Source organism: Penicillium canariense (assembly GCF_028826845.1).
Source record: "Penicillium canariense strain IBT 26290 chromosome Unknown utg000008l_segment0_segment0, whole genome shotgun sequence".
Taxonomy (NCBI): domain Eukaryota; kingdom Fungi; phylum Ascomycota; class Eurotiomycetes; order Eurotiales; family Aspergillaceae; genus Penicillium; species Penicillium canariense.
In genome coordinates this window covers 1,532,895-1,558,915 of record NW_026622735.1, presented here as the reverse complement: position 1 = coordinate 1,558,915, position 26,021 = coordinate 1,532,895, and the positions used below count along the sequence as shown (strand labels likewise).

At 51.6% G+C, this 26,021-nt stretch overlaps 8 protein-coding genes across 8 annotated transcripts; 6 read left to right on the top strand and 2 right to left on the bottom strand.

Moving 5' to 3' along the window:
* Positions 1 to 9,499: 9,499 nt before the first annotated feature.
* N7482_010503 (Dyp-type peroxidase) lies at positions 9,500 to 10,450 on the top strand (the record flags this gene model as incomplete). The annotated part of the gene is made up of 1 exon (XM_056692627.1): positions 9,500 to 10,450. One exon carries the CDS (start codon positions 9,500 to 9,502, stop codon positions 10,448 to 10,450), a length of 951 nt encoding a protein of 316 aa, XP_056538584.1.
* Positions 10,451 to 11,642: 1,192 nt separating this feature from the next.
* Positions 11,643 to 12,170, top strand: N7482_010502 (uncharacterized protein; the record flags this gene model as incomplete). The annotated part of the gene is made up of 1 exon (XM_056692626.1): positions 11,643 to 12,170. The coding sequence occupies one exon, from the start codon at positions 11,643 to 11,645 to the stop codon at positions 12,168 to 12,170; it is 528 nt and encodes a 175-aa protein (XP_056538583.1).
* Positions 12,171 to 13,682: 1,512 nt separating this feature from the next.
* Positions 13,683 to 14,090, top strand: N7482_010501 (uncharacterized protein; the record flags this gene model as incomplete). The annotated part of the gene is made up of 3 exons (XM_056692625.1): positions 13,683 to 13,775; positions 13,837 to 13,975; positions 14,041 to 14,090. 3 exons carry the CDS (start codon positions 13,683 to 13,685, stop codon positions 14,088 to 14,090), a joined length of 282 nt encoding a protein of 93 aa, XP_056538582.1.
* A 679-nt stretch (positions 14,091 to 14,769) lies between these two features.
* Positions 14,770 to 15,807, bottom strand: N7482_010500 (60S ribosomal protein uL16; the record flags this gene model as incomplete). Its single annotated transcript, XM_056692624.1, has 3 exons — positions 14,770 to 15,223; positions 15,316 to 15,491; positions 15,763 to 15,807. 3 exons carry the CDS (start codon positions 15,805 to 15,807, stop codon positions 14,770 to 14,772), a joined length of 675 nt encoding a protein of 224 aa, XP_056538581.1.
* A 590-nt stretch (positions 15,808 to 16,397) lies between these two features.
* Positions 16,398 to 16,871, bottom strand: N7482_010499 (60S ribosomal protein eL30; the record flags this gene model as incomplete). The annotated part of the gene is made up of 3 exons (XM_056692623.1): positions 16,398 to 16,493; positions 16,635 to 16,766; positions 16,833 to 16,871. The coding sequence occupies 3 exons, from the start codon at positions 16,869 to 16,871 to the stop codon at positions 16,398 to 16,400; spliced, it is 267 nt and encodes an 88-aa protein (XP_056538580.1).
* Positions 16,872 to 17,855: 984 nt separating this feature from the next.
* On the top strand, positions 17,856 to 19,850 carry N7482_010498 (uncharacterized protein; the record flags this gene model as incomplete). The annotated part of the gene is made up of 2 exons (XM_056692622.1): positions 17,856 to 18,501; positions 18,559 to 19,850. 2 exons carry the CDS (start codon positions 17,856 to 17,858, stop codon positions 19,848 to 19,850), a joined length of 1,938 nt encoding a protein of 645 aa, XP_056538579.1.
* A 640-nt stretch (positions 19,851 to 20,490) lies between these two features.
* On the top strand, positions 20,491 to 21,177 carry N7482_010497 (coatomer subunit zeta; the record flags this gene model as incomplete). The annotated part of the gene is made up of 2 exons (XM_056692621.1): positions 20,491 to 20,855; positions 20,937 to 21,177. 2 exons carry the CDS (start codon positions 20,491 to 20,493, stop codon positions 21,175 to 21,177), a joined length of 606 nt encoding a protein of 201 aa, XP_056538578.1.
* Positions 21,178 to 21,739: 562 nt separating this feature from the next.
* Positions 21,740 to 25,243, top strand: N7482_010496 (putative DUF814 domain protein; the record flags this gene model as incomplete). Its single annotated transcript, XM_056692620.1, has 4 exons — positions 21,740 to 21,772; positions 21,832 to 21,900; positions 21,965 to 23,541; positions 23,596 to 25,243. 4 exons carry the CDS (start codon positions 21,740 to 21,742, stop codon positions 25,241 to 25,243), a joined length of 3,327 nt encoding a protein of 1,108 aa, XP_056538577.1.
* Positions 25,244 to 26,021: the final 778 nt, after the last annotated feature.

Below are 26,021 nucleotides of genomic sequence, written 5' to 3'. Positions count from 1 at the left end.
ATGCAGGAGGTTGAGCGAATAAACGAAAGGGCTAAATACCGGGGAAGATTCCATCCAGTTCCCGCGCCCTTCAGCATCCGCCAGCCGGCGCCGAACCTGCAGCCCTCCTCCGTCAGCTCATAGGGAACGCCCCAGGAGAGCTCATCTAGCGAAGAGCTCAGCGGTACGAGTAGCGGCGTACCAGCCGCACAGCCCAACAACGGAGGCTCGCAGGATACCGGTCCTGCACCAACTCGGTCTACCCAAAGCGTGGCTACGCCAGCCACCAAGGCCACGGCGGCCACCAAGACCACCAGGGTCACAAAAAACAGAACCAAAACAGCCAGCAAGCTAGCTACAGCTGCCAGCGCTAGGCCGACAACAGCTCCGACAAACAGCAATGTGGAACAGGGACAAGAACCATCAGACTCGATGGACACCGGGGCGGATGGGGCCAGGGAGGAACCTACCTCTGAACCTATACAGGCCCGCCCCGATGCGGAGTCAACGGACACTAGAACAGATGAGGCCAGGGAAGCCTGTACCGTGTTAAACTCGACTAGCACTGGGACAGACGAGGATAGGGGAGAAGAGGCTAGGGGAGGGCCTACCTCGGAACCCTCACAGACTCGCCCTGTGATCCCCCTGATCTCGCTCGATTCACTCAACAACCACCAGTTCGGGCTAAACGACAACGCCCAGATCTTCAAACGAGCCTTCCCTCCACAGGACAGGCCCCAGGACAAGGCCTCCAGGTCGGAAGCGGCCAGAGAGCGAACCGCCAAGGCACGCGCTACCCGCATGAAAGCCGTGGAGGAACGGAGAATCGAAATCAGCCAGCGAGGGAACTCAGTCAGGGGACTCTAGCAGCAGGAGGTCAGTGAGAATATCGAAGCTGATTGAGGACGCCAACCGGCGAAGGGCGGAATCAACATCCGAACCCGAAAGCAATGAGCTTGAACGCCAGCTAGTGCTATACAACACTAACGAACCCTCGATATCTTCCCTCTCGTCCCTGCCGGAGCAACCATCTGATCAGGAGGAGTTCTAACCGTCATCACTACCGTCGCTACTATCGCTACCAGACCGACCTAGCTCACTTCTAGAGATGAGTAGCAGGAAGCGAAAGCAGCCACACGGCGAAAAGCGTCAAAAGGAGAAGCTAGGAGCCCGGAAAACCTAAGGAAGCTAGCCACGCCTAAGCATTAATGAATCAGCATAATCGGCAACAACACACACCAAGGGAACTCAAGATTTATTAATACAACGTGAACTGACAAAAAGACAAGGTGATAGCCCAGTTTCTACGGGATCCGGAGGTCTTATCAGCCGATATTATCGCTATCCAGGAGCCCTAGAAGTTAGAGTTCAAAGATGACACTCACCGGCTATACTAACGCACTCACGACCTCCTCCGACCACCGATAGACCCGAGCCTACCCATCGAAGTAGCTCGGGTACGCGTCTGTATATTTATATTAAAGAAACTAGGCGAGTATACCTACGTTATCTACTCCCGCGATTTGTAGGAGCTCCGGATGACGCTGGTCGATAGCAAAGAGCTTCGGCTGTTTAATCTATATAACGAGAGGGGTAGCTAGGGAGCTATAGATCTACTAAAAGAACTCATCCTATCAACTAGAGAATGTTAGAAGGGCGTCTCTTACCTGGTTATAGGGGATTTTAACCTACACTACCCGGTATAGGGAGGTGATAGGGTTTAACAGCCAGAGCCTAAAGCCGATAAGCTACTAGATCTAATAGCCGTCGCCGCCTTAGACTTATGGCTACCCCCAGGCGTAATCACCCGCCGCGATAGGGATTTAGAAACGACGATTAACCTAGTTTTGGCCACAACGAACCTACGTACCCGCTTAGTCAATTGTGAGGTGATAGAGAAAGTCTATACCGATTCTGACTACTTAACTATCTGTATTACTACCGATATCTCGCCTATCCTAACTAAGGAGGCCCTACGGAGGAACTAGAAGGCGTTAGACGTAGAAAAGCTCCTTAAATTCGTCGAGCTAAACCTATACCAAGTCAACAGTAACAGTAACAGCCTCTAGACCCCGTAATAGATCGACGAAGCGACCGACTACCTTATACGCACCGTCTAGTAAGGCATTTATGCGTCTACGCCTTTCGCTAGGCTATCCGAATAGTCTTAGCCCGAATAGACCCTCGAATACACCGAGGCTATTAAGGAGATACGCCTCACCTTTCGACGATGCAAGAGGACAGATGCGACGGAGGAGGACTGGAACGAATATAAAGAAATGAAAAACAAGAAATAGAAGATAATTAATAAGGCTCTATATAACAGCTTCCGCGGCTAGGTAAGAAGGATAGTCGAAGACGGCCCTCGCGGTCTATAGAAAGTCTCTAAATAGGCACGCTTACGCGACTAACCGGCCTACCGTAACGTCCCGACACTTAACGGGAGAGATCGCCCAGCAAAGACGAACTAGCAGAAAACGGAGGCTCTCCGCTAGGCGTTCTTTCCGTAACCGCCAGAAGCCGATCTCTCTAATATCCCTAGCGCTCACTTACTAACCTAGCTGGACTTCCTAGCTATCACCTAGCAGGAGGTCAAGGACGCCATTAAGCGAGCACCACCTGATAAAGCACCTAGCGACGATACAATCCCGAACCGTATATAGAAGATCTTAGCAGATAATAGCCACAACTTCGTGGCTAATTTAATAGCCATCTTCAACGTATATATACAAACAGCCTACAATCCCCGCTACTTCTAACACTCGACAACAGTGATATTACTAAAGGGAGGACTAAGAGACTTCCGCTAACCGGGGTTATAGCGGCCGATCGCCCTACTAAATACCCTCGGCAAGATACTAGAATCAGTCATAGCCGTATATATTACCTAGGCAGTAGAAGAACACTAGCTTCTGCCAAGAACACATTTAGGAGGGAGAAAGGGAATCAGCGTCGATCGTGGAATTCAAATGATTCTTGACATAATATATACAGCCTAGGGACACGACCGAGTAGTCTCTGCGCTATTTTTAGGTATAGCCGGCGCATACCACAACGTTTCCCACCAACGGCTAATACACAACCTCCGTAGGTTAGGCCTAGGCTATTTTACTGCGTAGCTAGAATCTTTCTTAACTAGCCGATCGACACGTATCAAATTACTAACTGGCTATATCTCAGAGGTTTTCCCAACGCTAACTAGGATCCCCCAGGGCTCACTATTATCACCCATCGTCTTCCTAATCTTTAACACACCCCTCATCCTCGCATACCTAAAAGGCACGAGTAACGATGATTATATACACAGAATCGGATAGGTCGACGATATAGCTACCATCGCAGTCTCTGAGTCCTATTACCAGAACGTGCAGCTATTAGAGGGCGCACTAGCTAAGGCCAACGTCTGGGCCGATCGATACGTAGCTAAATTTGCACCAGATAAATTTAAACTCATTCACATTCGGAACCCGCAAAGGCGTAATAAACCTGACCACTACCGAATCATCCGGCCAGAAGACAGTGACTTTAACATATACAACTTCGACTATGCATTCCCAGCAGGCCACGACTAGATAGCTGTACAAACCGTCACCTAAAGGATCCAACCAGTTAAACACGCTAGATATCTCGGTATTTAGCTCGATAAACATCTCTCATTCAACACTCACCGCTAAAAGCTACTCGCTAAGGCTAACGGTAGCCTCGAGGCTCTCCGGGCCATCACCGACTCCACTTAGGGTATATCCCTCTACGCTATGCGTCGAGTCTACTAAGCGGTGGTGCTTCCCTAGATACTCTATAGCGTCGCTGCATAGTTCTGCCGCAAGGCAAGGACGATGCTATACAGAGAACGGCTAAAGATCACCGACGAATACACCAAAATTCAACGACGCGCCGCCACGCTTAACATAGAACTATTCTTGCTACCCATTAAACTCTAAATGGAACAAATCATCGAGGAAACAGCCATCCGAATTTAAACAGGGCCAAAATAGGCCCAACCCGAGTGCCTACGCTAGAAACAGAAGCGCACGACCAAGGAGACCAACCGCAGGGGATAGGGACCACTAGAAGCCCACCGGTGGAAGCCAAAGGGGATCTTAAACGTCCCGGGGGTCTAGGAGACCCGTAAAGCGTTCGTTCTATCACCATGGGAGGCACGGATCCCGTACGTAATTGAAAAAGATACTAAGGCTACGCGAGCCTCGCACGATCGGATCGAGACAGAGTCTCTCTTCCAAGAGAGTCTCACCAGCATAATATAGGAAGAGGTTAGCCAAACAGGACGAGAAGAAGGAGGCCCGGCAGGACAGGACTGCCGCCCGACAGTCCTATTCTTCAGCGACAGTAGTAGGTATAAAGGCCAAGTCGGCGCCTCCACCGTTGCTCCAAGGGACGGCGTCTTCCAACGACGATATCTAGGGACCCTAAACGAGTCTACAGTTTATCTCGGGGAGCTCAACGGCATCGAGATGGCGATCGCCAAGCTCCAATCCAGCAAAAAGTTGGTCATTTTCTCTAATTGCCAGGCTGCCATTCAAGCAGTGCAAAACCCTACGCGATCCTCCGGCCAGTATGTTCTCAACCAAATTTATAACTACATACAAGCCCTCCGACCGCTAGGTGCCGCACAGCACACGCCCACGTCCGACACGATTCCCGTCGAGATCCGCTGGATCCCCGCACACGTAGGCGTGCCTAGCAATGAGACGGCAGACATTGAAGCAAAGTTAGCAGCGACCAGTAGGGCCAACGGGACAGATCAATGTGTATCCGACCATCCGCACCCCTTACTGGCCAGCCTCGCTAAGAGCCGTATGCGGCGGCAGATTAAGTAACGCTGGGCCGCTGAGTGGGACCGCGAAAAGACGGGGAAACCGACCAAACGGTTGCTCCCGAAGCCGGATAAGAAAGCCTTGGAGCTATATAAGTCTCTGCCCAAGCACTATACGTCGGTGTTGATTCAAATACGCTCGATGCGTATAGCTCTAAACCATTTCCTGTTCAAAATCAGCGCTCGTAACTCTGATCAGTGTCACTACGAGGGAGGGTCTTAAACACCGAGACACATCCTTATGCAGTGTCCGTTGTACACTGATTAGCGTCATGAGATGCTGGAAAAGATCTAGGCACAGACAGATCTTAGAGCGACCGCTGATTACGACGCGATCGTCTCTCATCCGCAGGCTACCCGCTACGTGGCCGAATTCATGTTGCAAATAGGTCTTCTGGGCCAGTTCCGACAGACAGAGATCGAACCAGAGCCAGACCCTAACGCTGAGCCAGATGCTGACACTGCGCTAGATCCTGACCCTGACCCGGAACTAGAAGACGACGAAACAACGGCCAGAGACAGCGAATCTGGCAGGGGAGCAGGCGGCGAAGACGATGTGCAATATAACCGCCAAACCCTAGCTCAACCTAAGACGGGCTGGGACGACTACAGCTGAATACGCTACGCCGACCGGCCACATCTTGCCAGGTGAGGCCATCCTACATGGCAGGGAACATCAATCGAAAGAAGCAAGCGGCTATATACACGCTGCCGGAGGTGAAAGATGGCGATACATAGCGACACAGGCGAGAGAGGGCGAAATGAGGGAGGAAAACAGTGGGATTTGATTATTGAGGGCGTACGGGTACTATAATGTTCTGATTTTCAGCTGCATTTGTTTGGCAAAACGCCGTTTTCCTTTGTATCTACTATCTCCTGCGTTTCGGAGGGCGTTCGGTCAGCTCTTGCTTCCGCCGGAGGAAGCGCCTACATAGCCACTGCGCACTAGCTGGGCTGCATTAGGTTAATAGAGTTATCATCATCATCATCATCATCATCATCCCAATCTCCCGAATATTGGAACCGCCAAGGACTCGTGCTCTTGGTGCTAGTGTCTGTCGAATGTGTTTTTGTTGATGTATGTGAAGTAGTCGTAGCTTTGGATTTGGGTTTAGTATCAGTCGCGTCGGCCTTCTTGGTCTCCGTTGCTTTGGTCAACGAGGTTGAGTGGGTACCCTCAGTCGCGATGGGGTTTGCTCCGACCAGTCGGAGCCAGACTGGCCAAAGCAGAATGTAGGCTACCTTCATAGTTGGCCTAGGAAGGGTCTGTGAACGAACTGAAGAAAGGAAACCCGATTTTCAGAGTAGTATCTGTGCTGTGAAATTTGGTAGGCCACGCTGCAAATACAGGCAAATGCGAGATTACTATACAAATGCTTTATAGTTCTAACGAGTAGCAGCCAATCCATCATATCCTGGCCCCCGGAGAAGAGGCATAGCCCCCAAGCTGGGCAGATCCTTCACTTGAATCCTTCGAGACATTGTGTGTGTTGAATAGGTGCGTGTAACAGAAGGTTTTCGTCGTAAGGCTTCCCTGGTATGGTGCTGTATGATGGGAGCCAAGCTCTGATGTGTGACCGACTTATCAATGTATAGATCTACAGCCTTGCGCTAGTGAGGCAACGATCGGCCCACTGTAGCGCCGGGGGTCTGGGGCTAAAACGCCGAAAAATACAACCAGCACTTTAACCGATATATCAACCCGAGGCGATTCCTTACACCAGCTGATCTTGACAGCCTTCGAGAATTGTTTGCAGAGGCGGTTGGTGTCCACCTACTTATCGCAGGCTTCCTGATCATCCTGTTTGAAGAAGAACGACACGTACTTAATGCGTACGATACCGTGTGGCCTCTCGAGCTTGCCGGTCTTCAAGTCTTTTTCCATCTCACCCACTATACCTTCACCACAGCACCTGTCGAGTCCGGAAATATTCTCAAAGAAACTTCCAAAAAAGAAAACAATGCTTTCGCTGGATGTCTCGGACTAAAGCTCAAATTGCAGAATGGTTCTACGGCAGTCACAACTGTGACTCATGGTCTCGTCCGTAACCAGAACTCCCCCTCGAGATTTGACAAAGGACTGCGAGTGTTTGAGATGATAGTCGATCAAATGAAACAGACAATGCGACGGTTTCTACCATTCAAAGCAGGAGAACATGATCGTGGCTTGGTCGTGGCCAAGGAAAACCTGACCAACAATAACCCGGTTGGTAAGCAAGTATCGCTTGCTGTGTCTAACAGAACGGTATGTTCCCCAAGTCAATTTTACTCTTATATCCTAGTTCTAACTCCACTAGATTGGAACTATAACCCATATGTACGATACCCCAAGTAACGACAAACTATACCCTGCCGGTTACAATCACGATCTGTGTTTGATTTTAGATCGTTCGCTTCCTGATGTGGTCAGCCCTCCTGGCTATCCGTCGGTGATATAGTAGGCGAGCTATTCGGATGCCTTAGATAGATAAGACTGTTATATCGTTGCTTAAAATATAAGCACTAGGGGTATCTAGGTAGTTTAAGGTATTATCAACTCGAATTTATTCCGTAGGGTAGCCGTACTTAGGATAGGTTACTCCTAGGATAAGATCCGAAAATAAAGTAATGTATTTCTATTATAGTATATAGATCGTTCGATAGCCCTAGCGGATAGAACTTTAGGGGCCCCTCTCTATTTAGGCCGCCTATCGGATACGACCGCCCTAGTAGTAGTATTTCAGAACTTCTAGTAGTCCTATACCTTTACCTATATAGTTAGGAAAAGGAACAAAAAAACCTACACTCTAGTTAAAGGAGGGTTCATTCTCCTACAGGAAATCAGGGATTCGATAATTCTTAGCAGCGAAACACTAACTAGTACTGCCCTATTTAATACCCTATCGGCGGGGAACCGAGTATTAATAGAATATAAGCATCAACGACGTGTTTTTCGTCGTTTGATTGATTAGTCTTAGCTAGTACCCCTTTCTTTACAACTTTTACCGTTTGCTATCGAGGGATAAGAGAGAGCTTTAAGCGCGTATTTAACTTTAATAAAATCAATATTATTACTATGAGTTTCAAGTTTCTGCTCGATAATACTTTATATATTATCTTATCAGCGCACGCTGATACTGTATAGCCTAGTATGCGAAGACAACGAATGATATCAAGCGGAACTAATATAGATGAATAACATTGATTGATTCAGTAGAAAGATGGGCGGAGAAGCGCTGTTTTAAAAGCACACACTCAGATACACCGCTATTCGATGTGTCTGATGTCTCCGGTACTCAGCTGTGACAATGGCTGCATTACAGCTCGGTTCCCTGATTACATAGGAAATACTAAACGAATGTAGGCCCATCAGCAACCAATCAGTTGCTAGTGGTAAGTTATCCCTTCATCCACTGACATATCTATAGGGTCGTTCGACCTCCGCAATAGGCCGGGTTAGGCCCAAATTTCCAGCCCACGGCCCAACCAGCAGTGGGCTATAGGCCCAAACCCTAGGGCCCAACCAAGCCCATAACCCATCAGTGGGCGCCCATAAAGCACCTAATAAAGCCTATACATATACATAACTACGTTCTTGGCGCTGATTAATGCCTTTTTTTTACAGATGCTCCACTCTGTAAGGCTATACAGTGTATACATCGGCCTATACATCGGCCCGACGTTTTACTAGGCATAATCGGGGGGTTCGACTCCCAATCTGGGGGTTCAACTCACCCAAGAATCAAGATCTTAAGATCTAACCTTTACTCAGTGAGCCTGACTCTGAGCGCCCTCGTAAAAGCGGCGGCAGCTAAGATAGGAAAGCCCCACCCGGCAGAGGAAATATGTTACGTATAGTAACACCTATGACGATACTCCACAGCATGTCCGTAGTACCGTGCCGCACTGCGAACACTACATATTGCTCTTGTTACTCTTGTACATGACAGTCATCTAACGATCGATCTCGTTCGACAAATGTCTTGCTGCATGCAGCGACATGTTCCTTCCACCATTCTACGGCTTCTGGGGTCGGCTCTACATAGGAGTAGTTGTGGTCCTTGCATAATTGAAGACAATCGGAAACAACTTTCACTACGTACTCGATAGCACGTGGTGGGTTACTAAAGGGCTGGTATAATCCTACTGTAGAACCATGAACACGGCATCCCGATTGGTGTAAGTACCCAGAACCACGCATGATCATTGGACAGAGGTTTTACCGTGTTCGACTAGCTCATTTCCCCGGCAATATGATCTATCGCCCTATTCAAACTAAGCTGATAGCGGGGCGCCGTTTCCGGTTGAGTGATCTCACCACCGCCTTCCCACCGATGCATCGACCACATCGACCATTCGGAGTGAAAGCTTCCTCCGCATTCCAAACATGCCGCCCAATCATGCTGCCGCTGAAATAATCAGTCCAGACTTTTGCTCACGGCCAGCCTTTTATAAGAACTGGCTTCACCATTGACAGCTCGGCGTGGCATAAACATGCGTAGACTTGGATCCGCCGCATCTGTCTACTTGAATACTGCGCTTCGGGGCACGATCCGACTAAGAGGTCAAGTGAAATATCTGGCTTGGGCAACTCCGTCCGCTATCTCCAGGGACACTCGACATTTCTCAACCCGATTGAATCTTCAAAGGCACATTCCGACCCGCCATATCCCTTGCCAGTTCCATATCGCACTCCGCAAGGCCACCATGAGCAGCCAGCGCGTTCCAATCGCATCCCAGCGCATCGATGCGCCGCTGACCTCATCCGCAACCTTCCTTGTCGTAACAGCGACCAGCAAACCGGACTCTATCACGACCATCCGATCCGTCCTCGCTGGGCTGGACGGTCTCGCCAAGAATGTCTCCATCCGCGACCTGAACGCTCACTTCACCTGCACTGTGGGCATTGGCAGCGATATCTGGGACCGCCTGACGGGTCTCCCCAGGCCCGCGGAGCTTCATCCTTTCAAAGAGATCAAGGGCGAGAAGCATACGGCGGTCTCGACGCCTGGCGATCTGCTTTTCCACATTCGTTCGGAACGACGGGATATCTGCTTCGAGTTCGAGAGACAATTGATGGATCAACTTGGAGATTCGGTTTCTCTTGTCGACGAGACAGTTGGCTTCCGGTACTTTGACGTCCGCGATCTCCTCGGCTTCGTTGACGGTACGGCGAACCCAGTCGGGCGCGCGGTGCCTTCTTCCGTCCTCGTTGCAGAAGAAGATTCATCTGCCCAGGGAGGCAGTTACATTGTGATCCAGAAGTATACGCACGATCTCGCCTCTTGGAAGTCCCTCCCGATCGAGCAACAGGAGAAAGTCATTGGGCGAACCAAGCTCGATAATGTGGAACTGGACGATGCCGAGTCAGGGCAGCGATCCCACAAGACCCTGAGCACGATCGAGGATGAGAATGGTAATGAGCATGATATCCTGCGGGATAATATGCCATTTGGATCGCCCGGCTCGGGGCAATTTGGCACCTACTTTATTGGATATACACGCCGGCTTTGGGTCATTGAGAAGATGTTGGAGCGCATGTTTGTTGGGTATCCACCTGGATTGCACGATCGAATTCTGGATTTCTCGACCCCATTGACTGGAACGACTTTCTTTGCTCCGTCCGCAAGTCTACTGGCGAGTCTTGATTCAGACTGAAATTCCAATCTGCGGGCAGCAAATTGGGGTTCAGGGTGTATAAGATCCGAAATACAATTCTGCATATCTAACGCATTTACATCCATACTCATCTCAATCCAAAGCCTGTACAACTTGTGCCCAGTCCCCAACCCGTATGCCCGGGGAACTCTCTCCCCATCAAACAAACTCGCCAACACCACCCGATCCGCCTGCTCGCCCTGCCACGGCTCTCTCCCATGTTGCACAATCATATTATCATAGACCAACACATCCCCTCCTGCCACTTATGCAGCACCCGAATCTCATCCGTAATCTTCGCTAGATGCTCCAAATACCTTGTAGTTATCACGCTTGCATCCCCATAATGCTGCTGCGTGACATTCTTCCTCGTGCCCACATTCACCTGCGTATTCTTCCACCAAAGCACCAACATCGGCAATTATAGAGATAGATAAGGAACGACTAGTGACAGAAGCTTGAACATGTCCAAATAGTACTTGTTCTCTCCGTAGAATCTTACTTCGAGAGTTGTGAGTACGGAGAGAACGAAGAAGGTGGTGTTCCAAGCCCAAATGGAAAACTGGTGTAGGAAATCCAGAGACTCGGGATTGAGGGCATGGTTAGTTCTTCCCTCAGTGATGTGTTTATTATAGTCATGGCACTCATAGCCTCGGTCATGATGACCTGCACCTTTCTGCTTTAGTGTTCGGCGACTTGGTCACTGACCAGTCCCTTTAGTCTAGTTATTTGGTAGATTCTAATGGAGCATCTTTCATCGACCTCATCAGTTCTTCGGATGTTACCAGTGTCCTAGCAATCTTGTGGGCACGGCTATCTGACTAGGGTCGGAAATTGCACAACAGTCGAATGGTCCATCATCAAATCACAACTTCGCCTGACCACCACTCCTGTTTCTATCCACCACTCCTATTTCCATCCAACCAGGATCCTAACCTGGATGCTTCGCAATGGCCTCCACCATCCGCCCGGCTGATTTTTCCGAGGTGAATGTCAAAGGCCGCCAGACCGGGACCACCTGCCCGGCAAATAGACAGTTGGCTAGATCGGGTGGACGGCGACTCAAACGCCTACAGTACCTCGCCCAAGAGTATTTTGCCTCTCACCCCGGCGCCGGCAATGGTGCTCCGAACATCAGCTTGCACGGTTGTCTACGCCGGGTTCTCAAGGCAGCCAGCTATCCGGACAAGATATGCAGGAGTTGACGGAGATCACCGCATACAGACTCGGGCCTATGCATGAGGCCGAGTACCTCAGAAAGCAAACTGGGCTCCAGTTTCCATCCATCTTCGATATTGAGCCGAAGCAGTCACTTGTTAACATGTCCGACAAAACGATGATCATGAAAACATGGCACCTGCTTCTAATGCACAAAATCAATACAACTCCTATTGGGATAAAGCGACCTTATGTCAAGCCTCTGCAATATCTCACGCTTGCTTTAGTGGAAAACCATCAATCCTGGGAACTGATCGAGCAGCAGGTGAAGGCCATGGCCGGCAAGAAAATGGCTTGGTACCGGTTCATCTATCACGCATGGCTGGGGAATCGAGCGGCTCATGATGAAGGGGTGAGGAGCAAGAAAGGTGCTTTCGTGGAGGCATGCAAGAAGACCAGGCATAAGGAACTCCTAGGTTACCTTCTATTACTCTTCTTCTTCCTTTTATTCTTATCGAAAATCATGGCTCTGTTGTCAATTATGAGGGCTGCTGCCTGGTAAGTCACAAGTTTCCCTCTGAGATAGCTAGTTGCTTCATATATTTAGAATAATGCACCTTTATCTTACCTAGCAACTCTACCTTATAGCGTACATATTGCCTCTATTTACCCCTAGCTTCTTTTATCTTTTATCTATCATTCATCTATCTTTTATCTACCTTTTATCTACCTTTTATCTACCTTTTATCTACCTTTTATCTACCTTTCATTACGTTTCTTATAAGTTATTGACTAGACTTGAAGGCAGAGATAAAGCTGCAATATTGAAAGCACCCCTCATGGTGTCATAGTTAGGCGTTCTACATATCTACATAAAAAAGGCACCAAGCGAGCGAATACATATCTTTCAACCTACAAGCAGTTTACCCATACCACATAGGGTTGATAACTTTATTCCTACACAAGTACCTTGGTTGTAATAATTGGCCCCTCGTAAGAGCTCTATCATCCTCGATGGTGAAAGGAGACACATAATAGCGCACGTAGAACAGATACTACATTCAGGGAAGGACTACCCTGTTTCTCAGTCCTATATGTCGCTATCGCCTTTTCAAATATGTGGGGTTTCCTTGGTCTGGTGTCATTCCAAACAGCCGCTAGGTAGGAGCCTCTTCTCCTACTTCACCTCCTTTGGGGGTACAGTGGCTTACATTTTCTGGGCTATGATATAATTACCTTCGTACAGCTCAGAGTCCACGCGGCCGCCAGGAAGGAGGACATCAATATCAGAACCTTTTCGGTTGCCGCGCCTGGCCACGTCTTCATTTACTAGGGCAAATTATTCATTATCTTCCTGCTGCGGATTTGGGGATTTATGGTCTTTAGGACTCCATTCAACCACCAGTCGTCCATGGCATCCTTTATTAGCATTCCAGTATTCTTTTGATGTTCATTGGATACATAATGTGGTCGAAGGCCATGGAAATGGTAAGCTGTCGTCTGCATTCTCCTTGGCTTGATAGTGTGGTCGAGATTCAATGTATGCGAGAACTGACCCTCTCTCAATTCTTGTTTGGAGGATGCCCCTTGATACAACTGAATTCCCCGGGAGACCACATCGGGTTAGTGAAAAGCAGGATAGAACGCAAAAAACATCGTGCCGTCGCAGAATCGTGGTTGTGGTGAAGGAATACCTAGTTGGAATGACAAGAGGGAAAAGCCTTTCAATCTTCCATTTGGATCGCTGTACTATCAATTACGCCCTAGCGAGCCCAAACAAGATCAGACTGGTTACCTTCGTTCCTTGTTAGCAGATTACAATCCACATTTTCTGGGAGTTGGACTCTGGCTCAGCCACCACATTCCTTGCGGCGATCTCATTCTGCACATCACCAGGGCATCAGCGTTTTGTTTATCATAATATCCACAGAAATGTTCATTCAAGGAGAGTATTTATCCATGCAAAATTCCCCTCTTGAGTTCCTGGACTTACTCCACTCCCCCTCTCTATTCTCCACGCCTCAAATCCTCTACCATCAAAATCCCCCCCCCCCCCACCCATACATACGTCAAAATGAAGTTGTCTATCTTCCTCCCCCTGGCAGCCTTCCTGACCATGAGCGCCGCTGAAATCGGTATCACAAATGAGTGTATCAGTCCATGCTTGGTACATATTCTCGAGTCGATCCACCATCCAGCCTGTATACTAACCATATCATCGGCGCTAGAACCATTGTCTCAATGAGAGTGCTATGGTCGCTGGTTGCATCTCCCAGTACGACACGGACTGCACTTGCCCCAGTGTAGCATTTAAGGATAACATGCAGATGTGTCTGAAGATTGATTGTACACCAGAGGATGCAGAAAGTATGATCAGCCTTGTCCCGCAGATATGTGTTTTGACCCCCCACTAACGGTTTGAACGTGAGCAGAGGCACTGGACCTACATAAAGAGCGATGTGGAACGCCGGCGGAAGAATAATTGCGTGCTGGGTTTACTGGTGTGGTACAGTGTTTTCGCAAGATATTGGATATAATGTTTATTGAGGAATATTTTATTTCTGGAGACTCAACTTCCCTGTGGAGCCCGCCCCATTTGGGCAAATAATGAGATCACCAGATGGTCAAATGATGTCCGGACATCTGAAATCGAAAAATTAAAATTAAAACAGAAATTCCAAGTTTCCTATCTGCTTGCTTTCACTGTGCAATGGAGAGACGTGCTCTTAGATAAGAGGGTCTTCAAGGCGGGCTCGACAGGTTCCATTCGACAGATGGTGCATGCATGGCTAGCGCGAACCTCACGATTCTAGACCAGGACAGGCTCTGATCATCCGATTTAAATATTCAATAGGAGCTTAGGTAGAGGCAGAGCGGAGGTGCCAGCTCCTAGGATAGAGCTACCAGCTGGTTACTTTAAAGGGATATACGCTCTTCTCACTATACGCTTTTCTCACTACAGGCACGACAGTCACGGAAAGCTTATTTTGAACCCATGGAACAAACTCCATTTGCACGAGACTGAGAGATATCAAGCTAGGTAGGTCGGGAAAAAGAAAATGTAACAGGGAAAGAGGACTAAGGTTTTAAGAGTAACATCCGAACTTAATATTTTTTCGTTCTTGAGTTCATATTCTGGATCAAACCCAAACAACCTTCATCTAAGCCTCCTGAGACACGTTCTCGTAAGCGTCGGGGAAGCGGCGCATGTTCTCCGAGATCAGGCCGTGGCCACGCAGGAACTGGACGTAGGCACCATCCTGCTTGAGCTTGCCCTCCTGGCGGAGCTGGACGTACTCCTCGCGGCGGACGGGGGTGAAACCCCAGTTCTTGGAGACAATGATCTTTTGGCGGCCGGGGAACTTGTACATGGAGCGGCGCAGAGCCTCGATGGCGGTGGCGCGGTGGGCGTCACGGGTGCGGACGGACATGATGATCTGGCCGATGTTCACACGGGCGACGGTACCCTGGGGCTTACCGAAAGCGCCACGCATACCGGTCTGCAGACGATCGGCACCAGCACACGACAGCATCTTGTTGATACGGATGACGTGGAAGGGGTGCACGCGAATACGCATGTGGAAACCTTCCTTACCGGCGATCTTCACAAGGTACCTAAGCAAGAGAGGGTTAGATTGGGAGGCTCCAGTTGAGTGATATCGATCGGCTCGGCAAGTCGGCGAGCGAAGGGAGGATGAACAACGTACTTGTTGGCGGAAATACGAGCGGCCTCGAGGGCCTCGGAGGACAGCTGCTCATACTCGTTGGAGACCATGTGCACGCAGGTGGGGAAGTCATCAACGTTGGCCTTCTTACGGCCCAGATCGAAGATGCGGATCTTAGGGTCGGGAACACCACGGTTGAAGCGCGACTTGGGGTACGGCTGTGGAGAGAAGAGGATGTCAGTGAACCGATCTTTGCCAAGCCATGCATGATTTCATGTCCCCCCATTTCGACTGCAGCAAAAGAGCTCGAAGAATGCTCCCAAAAATCCCAGCACTTGTTCCACAGCAGGTATTTCCCAGCATTCAGCACCCCGACGGCGCTCTCATGGATGATCGCGAGCGTGGTGCCTCATGCGGCCTGCCTCTCCGCACAACCAGTTTCCCGCACACAAAAAAAAATCACCAGGCAGATCGAGATCGGCGACGCACCTTGTTCTTGCAGTAGCGGTAGCAACGAGCGGGACGGCGAGCCATGGTGAGTGCTGGAAATTGGCGAAATGCACTTCCTGCGAACTAGGTGTGGTTGTCGGTCGGTGGGTGTCGAGGGATCGAAGGGGAAAAAGAAGGTAAACGGGCGGGTCACGGGATTGTTTGATTTCCAAGCAGCGGTAGAGTGGCGAAGCCCTAAGCCCTAATCAGTGGGCCAACCAGCGTATTCTGCGAGGCTCCACTCTGATCTCTCACAGCCGGTTATGGCTACTTTGGGCGAGCTGGGCGACTTTCGGTCGTTCAGTGGAGTCATAATGACTAGCAAACGTGTCGATGGAGAGGGTTGATAGGTTGCTCATCCCTCGTCCATTCTTAGCGCTTACGGTACGCCTCTACAGCAGGCTGAAGAAACCCTTACAGGAGGCTGCTACTTATAAATCACATCGACAAAAGTTCTCGTCCGCTGGATTGGTAGATGCCCGGTTTCCGGCTTTTCTTTTTTGGAGCTCGTAGTTCATAACTATTCGTAGGTTGGCCGTGATTCCTCCGCGAGGCGATCAGGCGGTTACACCACACCACTCCAACAACAGATACAGACATCTGACTCCCCAATCTCCGTCTCCATGACCACCCATTTACTGGGTGCCAGTGAGGATGTCGGAGTCACCGGCGTCGAGGACGGCCATGGTGGCGCAACGGAAGAGCTTACCGCAGGCGGTACCGAGCTCGATCTGTTACGGGAGTTAGCGTATTGTCCTGGTCTGGCAATTTGTTGCCTTATCTTGGCGCAGGGTGTAGTGTCACTCACGTTGTTGCCAGAGAAGTGGTGGACGGGAGTCTTGGCCAGCATGGCGTAGTACTCGAGCTCAGACTTGCGGAGAGGGGGGGGTGTTGGCAGCGATGATGACCAGCTTGGCCTTGCCGGAGCGCAGAGTCTTCATGGTAGACTTAGCACCCAGGGTGACCTTACCGGACTTCATCACCAGGGCGAGCCTGGAGTTGAGCTGGAATTGGGCGTTAGCGACTGCTTACTAGGCGGCACGAGCGATCGGTGGTTAGAGTTCACTCACGTTGTCGGAACCCTTCTTGGACTTCTTGGTGGGGGCCATCGTTGCGCTGTGAAGTTCTAAATGGACTTCGAGGAGATGTGGAGGAGTAGATGGAAAGATGCGCTCCGGCCGGTGTGGATAGTAGAGGATACGAGACTTCCGCTCTGAAGCAAAACCCAAGAATTGTGCGGGCGGCCGCGGAGTATCAGGTTGTTCCGCTCCGGAAGTGAGGCCCTTGCTTATGTCATTGATCTATCGATCACATGATCTTCTGTACGAGTGTTTCACTTCAGAAGGCCTAAGACCAAAACGGAAATATCCTGCCTCAGGCCGCAGTGGTCCTGCGTGTAATTTCACGTGCGTTACTCCATACAGTAGTCACAGTTACGCGATGGCCTGCAGCATCAGGCCTGCACCAGGCTGTTCGCGGGTTGTCCTCGACGCATATCAACATTCACCTCGGTCACCTCACGCTTCTCTTTGTTCTCGTATGAAATCCGTTTTTCTACTTCGTTCTATCGCGTCTTTCCCTTGCTTCTGTTTCGTCTATTCCATCCAGCCTCGTATCCAGCCCCCAACGCCCCCAAAATGGCTGCTCTGGTATTTTTAGATACAGAGTAAGGAGATCCCGCCCGCATTTCGCAGCAAAATAAAGAGGTCGTCTCCGGACTCTGCAAGCATCCCATCTCCCCATTCCTCTTCCCTTTCTCCCTCCATTGCAGATTGCACACGGCGAATGACGCACTGGCTTGGAATGATTCTTAGGCTTCCACCCGCCATGTGGCACACAATCAATCTCTGACAGCGCTCAGCAACAATTCCCGTGGCCAATCTCCCATCTCCCCCGAGACGACCTAAACCCAAGACGGCCCACTCGCCTTGGTTGACCGCTTCCCCCAATTGACCACGACCACCACTCTTTCACCCTTTTCATCCACCCCGGACGATAGTCTAGTTTCGAACCCAAAGCTCAGTCACAGAGTGTTGAATTCCCTGCTTTTTATATACAGTCCTCGGCCCCCACTGGCCCCGGGACTCTGCACCATGTCAGCAACGCCTCGCAAGCCTGGAACCCCCGTCAGTCCCAGCAAATCAGTGGCCGCAGATCCGCCCTCGACCAACGGGTCCACCACACGAGGACATGCACGCTCACCCAGCGCTGCGACCAACGGCCTCAACCGCTCCCCCTCCTTAAGAGGTTCCACTCCCGTCTCTGCGCGCGCCGCTGCACGAAAACCTGGCCGGTCCAATCTGAGTATGTCCAACGTCCCGCGGATCAATAACGACCCCTCCGAGGAGGAGGCGCGGGCCCAGAATGCCGCCCTGATCGAGGAGCTCCGAGAGCAGCTGCAGAAGGCCGAGACGGCCTCCGAACAATATCAGAAACAACTCGGTGTCTTGCAAATGCGCCTAGATGAAGCGGTTAGCGAGCAAGGAAAGTTGGAGGACCAAGCCCACGAGAAAGATACTCGGCTGGAGAGGCTGGATGGCGAAATTCGGGATCAGGCTCGTCAGATCCGGGATCTCGAGCAGAACCATGAGCTAGAGCGGAATGCGATGCTGCAGGAGAAGGAGCAGCAGACCAGCCGTGAGGAAGAGTTGCAGGCAACCATCCAGCGGTTGAAGGACTCAGTGGCGCAGAAGAGCATACCCATGAACGCAGAGAGCGAACGCCAGATTTCTAGATCTTGTACGAATTCTTACTTGCGACGTCGCTAAAGTGCTTTATGCTAACTTTCCTTAACAGCCAGCTTCCGCAACAGAGCCTCTCCCGATGTCGATGGCCAGTTCGCTCCATCGTCGCAACTCGAGCGAAGCCCCTCCCGGAATAACTCAAATCTTCTCCTCCAGAAAGACAAGCTCATTGAGTCCTTGCGGCTCGAGTTGGCTGAGTCCCAGATCAAGTTGGTGGAGATGGAGAACAAAGGTGGAGGCCGGCAGCGCGAGTTGGAGAAGGAGCTTTTGGAGGCTCGGATGGCGAATGCCCGTCTCATGGAAGACAACGAAAGCTACCAACTCTTACTCAGCGAGAAGACTCTCACCGGTGACTTCACCAAGGGTGACTTCATGCAGCATGCTCATCCCGATAAGCAGTCTAGCGGTGGTCTAGGTTCTCTCGCGGATGAGCTTGAGTCTGTTGATGAAGCGCCAGAAACTGATCCCGGCCGCAAGGTGGACTCCGAGGCCAAGACTCTGAGAGACCAGAACAAGGCGTTGACGCTATATATTGAGCGCATCATCAGCCGTGTCCTTCAGCATGATGGCTTCGAGCACGTTCTTGACCGGAATGACGATGAAGCCGGGTCCAAGCCTGGCACTGCGGCAGGGGACAAAGAGCTGCCTCCTACGCCGCCCGAGAAGGATGACGCACCAGCCCAATCCCTCCTGCAGCGGGCGAAGTCAGTGGTCTCGGGTCCTCCTCGCTCCCAGCCCCGATCTCGCCCAACCAGCATGATGCCCCCTCCCACAATCCCCCACACTACTGCGAACGAGAATCCGGATACGGCGCCAAGTATCCCGCTCAGAGCCCAGTCCGTGCGTGCTAATCATCGCCGCACCCGCTCGGAGCAGGTGGATCCGAATGCCGCCTCGGTCGTCGGCCAGATGTATCGTGGCCGCAACTCGGGCGGGCCGATGAGCCCAACTGCAATGGGCCCCGGCTCGCGCCAGAGCATGTTCTCTGGCGCCGCCAGCTACATCTCCAGCCGTGCACCCTCAATGTCTAGTCAACCTGATCGGGCTGGGCGCAGCAGCTCTCCCAGCGTGACCAGCGATATCCATGGCGATACCAGCTCCATGGGTGCAACATCCAGCCCGCCTCGCTCCAGCAGCGGCATGAACAACTACACCGGCGCAGTGATGACACAGAATAAGCTGCGTCCTCTGCGTCTGGTGAGCGATGCTGCCAAGCTAGAGGAAGAGGAGGCCGCGCGCAAGAAAGCCAACCGTGCGAGCTGGATCCCAGGCTGGTTCAACCGTCCTACCAACCCGGATGAACAGCAACAGCAGCCGCAGCCGCAGCCGCAGCCGCAGTCCTAGACTTTGTATCAGAAAGACCCATTGGTTCAAAGCTGCAAACCGCGTGGCCCTAGCCCGGACTGGATGACTTGATGTGATATCGAACCTGTCTTTACCATTTATCATACCCCGTTGCTTTGTGATGCACATAACGCCTCATGTCTTGGAATGCATGGCTCGAACTCGAGTGAGGGTACTGAGTGATCTACACACTATGAATTCGAAATATCCCTTCTCTATCTTATTCACCCCTTGGTCATGTAAAGGCTTTCTGTTCCCGGTTGTTTCTGTCATTTCTTCCCTGGAGGATTGTGATGGACTTTCAATTCCTGTCTTATTTTTGAAATGGTTTGAGATCCGCACGTTGTATTTCGCCCCTTTTTATGATTTCCGTTCAAATGTAGATAGTATACCCCGTCACTTTATCTGTGCTGAATAAATTAATCACATATCTTTACATGAAATGCCGGTTCATAATTTTATCCTATTACCACCTACCATAATTCAAATCTGCGGTGGTCCATTGAACGGTGTATTGTTGCTGAAGGACTTCCCGCGGAACAACATTAGTGCGTTGTCCGCCAGCGGCCAGACTGGCACCAGCTCGCATCAACAACCAAGAACCCCCTCCAATTGCACAACCACCACACCTAAACCCACCATGCCTGGCCCTCTATCTCTCTTCTCCGTGAATGCGGTCCTCGTCATGTCGGCTGACGATGGATCCCGCATCTTCACCAAGTACTACTCCGCACCGCATCCCCCCACCGGCACTGCACCCAACTCGACAGACTTCCCCGGTGCCAACCCATACCCGACAGTCAAGGAGCAACGGAGCTTTGAGAAGGGCCTGCTCGAGAAGACAAATAAGTCAACCAGTGATGTGATCCTGTACGACAACCGTATTGTTGTGTTCAAAATGGAGAGCGACGTGATGCTCTACGTTGTTGGGAGCGCAGACGAAAACGAGGTGCTGCTGTACAATGTTGTGCTGTCTTTGCGGGATGCGCTAGGCATTCTATTCAAGTATGTCTTCTTTTTGGGCCTGATTTGAAATATGGGGGAGATGTTTGTTCCAAATTCAAATCTAACGGGGGTGTCTTCTAGGGGCGCTACCGACAAGCGCACTATCGTCGAGAACTATGACCTTGTCTCCCTCACCATCGACGAGATCATTGATGACGGCATTATCCTCGAGACCGACCCCGTCATGATCGCCTCTCGGGTCAGCCGCGCACCCGCTGCCGATGCGCCGAACATGAAGAACATCGACTTGACCGAGCAGGGCCTGATGAACGCCTGGGAGTTCGGCAAGCGGCGCCTAGCAGAGGGTCTGCGGCACATGTAAATGCATACCGCCGGCCTCATTTGATCTCATATTCCCATTATTGGGGCAGTAGCCTGCTAGTTGTGTGTGACATGTCTTTTTCGCCTGCCTTGGAGCATTGCCTCTGTTTTTCTTCTTTTTTTTCCGAGTTCTTCCTGGCTGGTCCTGGCGTGATATGGTTTTTCATTTATTGGCCCTAGTTGGCTATTCCTGGGGCTGCTGGTTTCTCATAGATCTTTCGCATGCTTTTCTCTGTGCATTTTGTTCCATCAAAAACCTTGCCCGTTGAGGTAGGGGGGCTGCGGCCACATAGTTGGGGCTGCGTGGTAATACTGGCGCAAACGCCGATGACTGCAATGAAAAAAGACGATCCCATAATACTATACCAGTGTAGATAGTCATCCAAATTTGTGTATATTGTCTCTGGATGGTCTTCTGAAGTCCGAATCACTGGGCGGATGCTCTCCTTACTCACTAGGTGGGTAATCGCATGTCCGAGAAAGGAGCCCGACTCCGACTCGGTTCCTGCCCCGCATACGTCACACTCGAAAATTCCTTTCTTTCTCCAACTCCTGCGCCCACGATGAAGCAGAGATTCTCGTCGCTAGACGTCAAGGTAACACCTCCAAATCAGTGCCCGCATGCTCACAGAGAGAAAGCTCACCAGCGTTCCAGGTCATCACACAGGAGCTGGCCGCGGAGTTGGTCAACCTCCGCGTGTCCAACATCTACGACCTCTCCTCCGTAAGACCCAATCACTCCGCGAAACACCGCTTTGAGGTAAATCACTTACTAACAGCGTCCACAGCGCATCTTTCTCTTCAAGCTCGCTAAGCCAGACCACCGGCGCCAACTCATCGTCGACTCCGGCTTCCGCACGCATGTCACACAATACTCTCGCACCGCGGCGTCCGCCCCCTCACCCTTCGTAACCCGCATGCGCAAGTACCTCAAGTCACGGCGCATCACTGGGATTACGCAAATTGGCACCGACCGGATCATCGATATCTGTTTCAGTGATGGCACACACCACATGTTCCTCGAGTTCTTCGCGGGAGGCAACATCATCGTCACTGACCGCGAGTATACCATCATCGCGCTGTTCCGACAGGTCGCTGCTGGTGAGGGGGAAGAAACGAAGGTGGGATTGAAGTATACAGTAACCAACAAGCAGAATTATGAGGGTGTTCCGGATATCACGGACGAACGCGTGAAGGAAACGCTAGAGAAGGCAAAGGCGCTTTTCGCGAAGGGGGATAGCGCGCCGAAGAAGTCGAAGAAGAAAAACACGGATGTGCTTCGAAAAGCTCTTTCTCAGGGCTTCCCAGAGTATCCACCGCTTCTACTGGATCATGCTTTTGCCGTAAAGGAGTTTGATTCAGCGACGCCGCTTGATCAGGTTTTAAGCGATGAACGCGCTTTACAGACGGTCAGGAGCGTGCTCGAGGAGGCCCAGCTGGTCTCGAACAGCTTCAGCGTTGGCGATATCCATCCAGGCTATATTATCGCAAAGGAAGACAAGCGATCATCCGCTGATGGTGAGAGTTCCTCGAAGACACCAGGCCTTCTGTACGAGGACTTCCACCCCTTCAAGCCGCGGCAGTTTGAAGGCAAGCCGGGGATCTCGATCTTGGAGTTCGAGCGTTTTAATGCCACGGTCGACGAGTACTTCTCATCTCTGGAGTCGCAGCGACTGGAGTCCCGACTAACGGAGAGAGAAGAGGCAGCCAAGCGCAAGCTGGACTCCGTTCGAGAGGAGCATAAGAAGCGCATTGATGCTCTGAAGGATGTACAGGAGCTTCATATCCGCAAGGCTGCTGCCATTCAAGACAACATGTACCGGGTCCAGGAGGCAATGGATGCTGTGAACGGCCTGGTAGCGCAAGGAATGGACTGGGGCGAAATCGCGCGTCTGATCGAGATGGAACAGGGCCGAGGGAACCCGGTAGCTCAGATCATCAAACTCCCTCTGAAACTCTACGAGAACACAGTCACTCTTTTGCTCGGAGAGGCTGGTGACGAGGACGAGGACGAGGAAGAGCTTGCCTCCGGCGATGAATCGGATTCTGACTCAGAAAGCGAAGAATGGGAGTTGCAGCAGCGTGCAGCCGCGACGTCGAGATTGTTATCTATCGACATTGATCTTGGCCAGACGCCTTGGGCGAACGCTTCGCAGTACTACGACCAGAAGAAGCAGGCGTCTGAGAAGCAGCAGCGGACCGCCCAGTCTTCCACCAAAGCTCTCAAGAGCCACGAGAAGAAGGTAACAGCCGATCTCAAGAAAAGCCTGAAGCAGGAGAAGCAAGTTTTGCGCCAGGCCCGCGTGCCCTTCTGGTTCGAGAAGTTCATCTTCTTCATCTCCTCCGAAGGCTACTTAGTGCTTGGGTATGCATTCCACTCAGCCCTCATGGATTTGAGATGATTCTAACATATTTCCAGAGCCCGCGACGCCCTGCAAAGCGAAATCCTCTACCGCCGCTATCTTAACAAAGGCGACATCTTTATTCACGCTGACCTCGAAGGCGCCCTTCCCATTGTAGTGAAGAACCGCTCCGGGAGTGCAGACGCACCGATTTCTCCCAGTACCCTCTCGCAGGCAGGTAATCTGTGCGTGTCGACATCAACTGCTTGGGACTCCAAGGCCGTCATGTCCGCGTGGTGGGTGCACGCAAACCAGGTCTCGAAGACTGCGCAGGTGGGCGGTGGCATCTTGCCTGCAGGCCGCTTTGAGGTGAAGGGCGAGAAAAATTTCCTTGCACCCTCACAGCTGGTTCTAGGTTTCGCTGTTTTATGGCAGGTTAGTCAGGAGAGTGTGAAGAATCATAAGCAACGATTCGAGGCGGAAGATGCACCTGTGGAGAGTGTGGCTGCAGAGGTTAAGGAGGCGCCTCATGCTGAGCATGAGCCTGCTACGGAAGAAACCGCGCTCGCGGAAGTGGGTTCGGATGACATGAAGCAGGAGGCTCCTCAAGCCGAGCTACAAGAAGACAAGAGCTCCGGGGATGAGGAAGAAGATGATGAGGATAAGACGGCTGCCAGAAACCCACTCCAACGCGGCGATGCGCAACTTCCTGTCAGTCCAGATCAGCAGGTAATTGAGTCTGAGCCCGAGTCTGAGGCAGACGGTGAGGGTGATGCCAAGGAGGAAGTAGAGCTGGAGTCCGTGCCAGAAGACCAGGCCGCTGAGGGTGACGAGGGCGAACGGGGAAACGAAGAGGCCTCATCGACAGCCAACCAAGAATCAGTTTCTCCCCAGGATGAAAGAGAACAGCTCACAGCCCGCGAACGACGCGCCTTGCGGCAAGGCAAGTCCATCGACCGGCCCGGCGAGCAAGAGCCCGCTGCAGCCCGTATCCCCCCAACCCGTGGCAAGAAAGCCAAAGACAAGCGCGCCGCCACCAAATACGCCCACCAAGATGATGAGGAACGTGAATTGGCCCTCCGACTCCTAGGCTCCAGCAAAGGCAAAGCCGCAAAAGCCGCCCAGGCCGCTGAAGCCAAAGCCCAGCGCGAACGCGAAGCTGAGGCCCAAAAGGCACGCCGCCGCGCCCAGCATGAGCGCGCTGCGGAAGCAGAGCGCAAGCGCCAGGCCCAATTCGCCGACGACGGCGCCGACGACTACAACGAGGAAATGGCCGCCGCCGAAGCCGCGGATCTCAGCTGGCTGCCCGCGCTGGTCGGCACCCCGACGCCGGATGACGAGATCCTTGCTGCGATCGCAGTGTGCGCGCCATGGGCGGCGCTGGGCCGGTACAAGTACAAGGTGAAGCTGCAGCCGGGTGCGGTGAAGAAGGGCAAGGCTGTCAAGGAGATAGTTGGGCGGTGGGTATCGGAGACTACGACGGGCAAGGTGAAGAAGGATCATGCGGAAGATGCGGGCATTCCACGGGCTGATGCGGAGAAGCTGCGGGCTAGAGAGGGCGAGTTGATTAAGGGGTGGAAGGAGACGGAGATCATTAATACCATGCCTGTGGGGAAGGTGCGCATTATGACACCTGGTAGCAGTGGCGGAGGAGGTGGTGGTGCGGATAAAGGGAAGAAGAGTAGCGGCGGGGGGAGAGGAGGAAAGGGTGGGAAGAAGAGATAAGATGGATTTTACTGGGGTTGTTTATAGAGATGACGCCATATATCGGCCTCGATGTTATAGAGACAATCAGATATTTTTTCTCTGAGTGGTTGAAGCTGAAAATACATTTAACTTGTGGACTATATATCGAGACACAACATCCACCTCATGCTCGGGCAGTCTCAGTATGGAAGAGACAACCTCAACACAGCGTTTGTGTTTATATGACTCCACATCGTGGAAAAAATAGTGTATGACTTGAAAATCAACCTAGAGCATCAGTGATCATCCTGCCAGCATCCCCACCGCAATCTACAGTCTACAGTACCTGGAGACATGGGATGACGTTTCGCTCAAAGTGGAAGGTGCCAGGGCTTAGTATCCCAGCAGCAACGTAATACGAGGAACAACCCACTGACACCGCATCTCGTGTCCATTCTACTTCTCCATGACCGCATCAGCCGAGTTTCACTCAGTCCAATCAGCCACATGCAACTCGACCTCATGCCGCAGGATGTTGGTGCCTGAGCGGCTGACTCATCCGACGTCATTATCAGCGTTTTTCTTTTTTCCGTCGGACTGCACGTACGATAAGAAGACCATGTTGCGCTAGATGGCCCTGCACGGGATGATCGTCGACCGCAGACTTTATAGCTGATCGCGACAGGCGCTCCATTGCCAGCAACAAGCTGAAACTCCCCAACTCAAGCCATTGCGCTGTGACTCAGGCCCTCCTGCGAGTGCTTTTTCCGCCCCCTCCTCGGCGGGTCTGATTTCGTGTGTGCGAGCGGCCCTACAT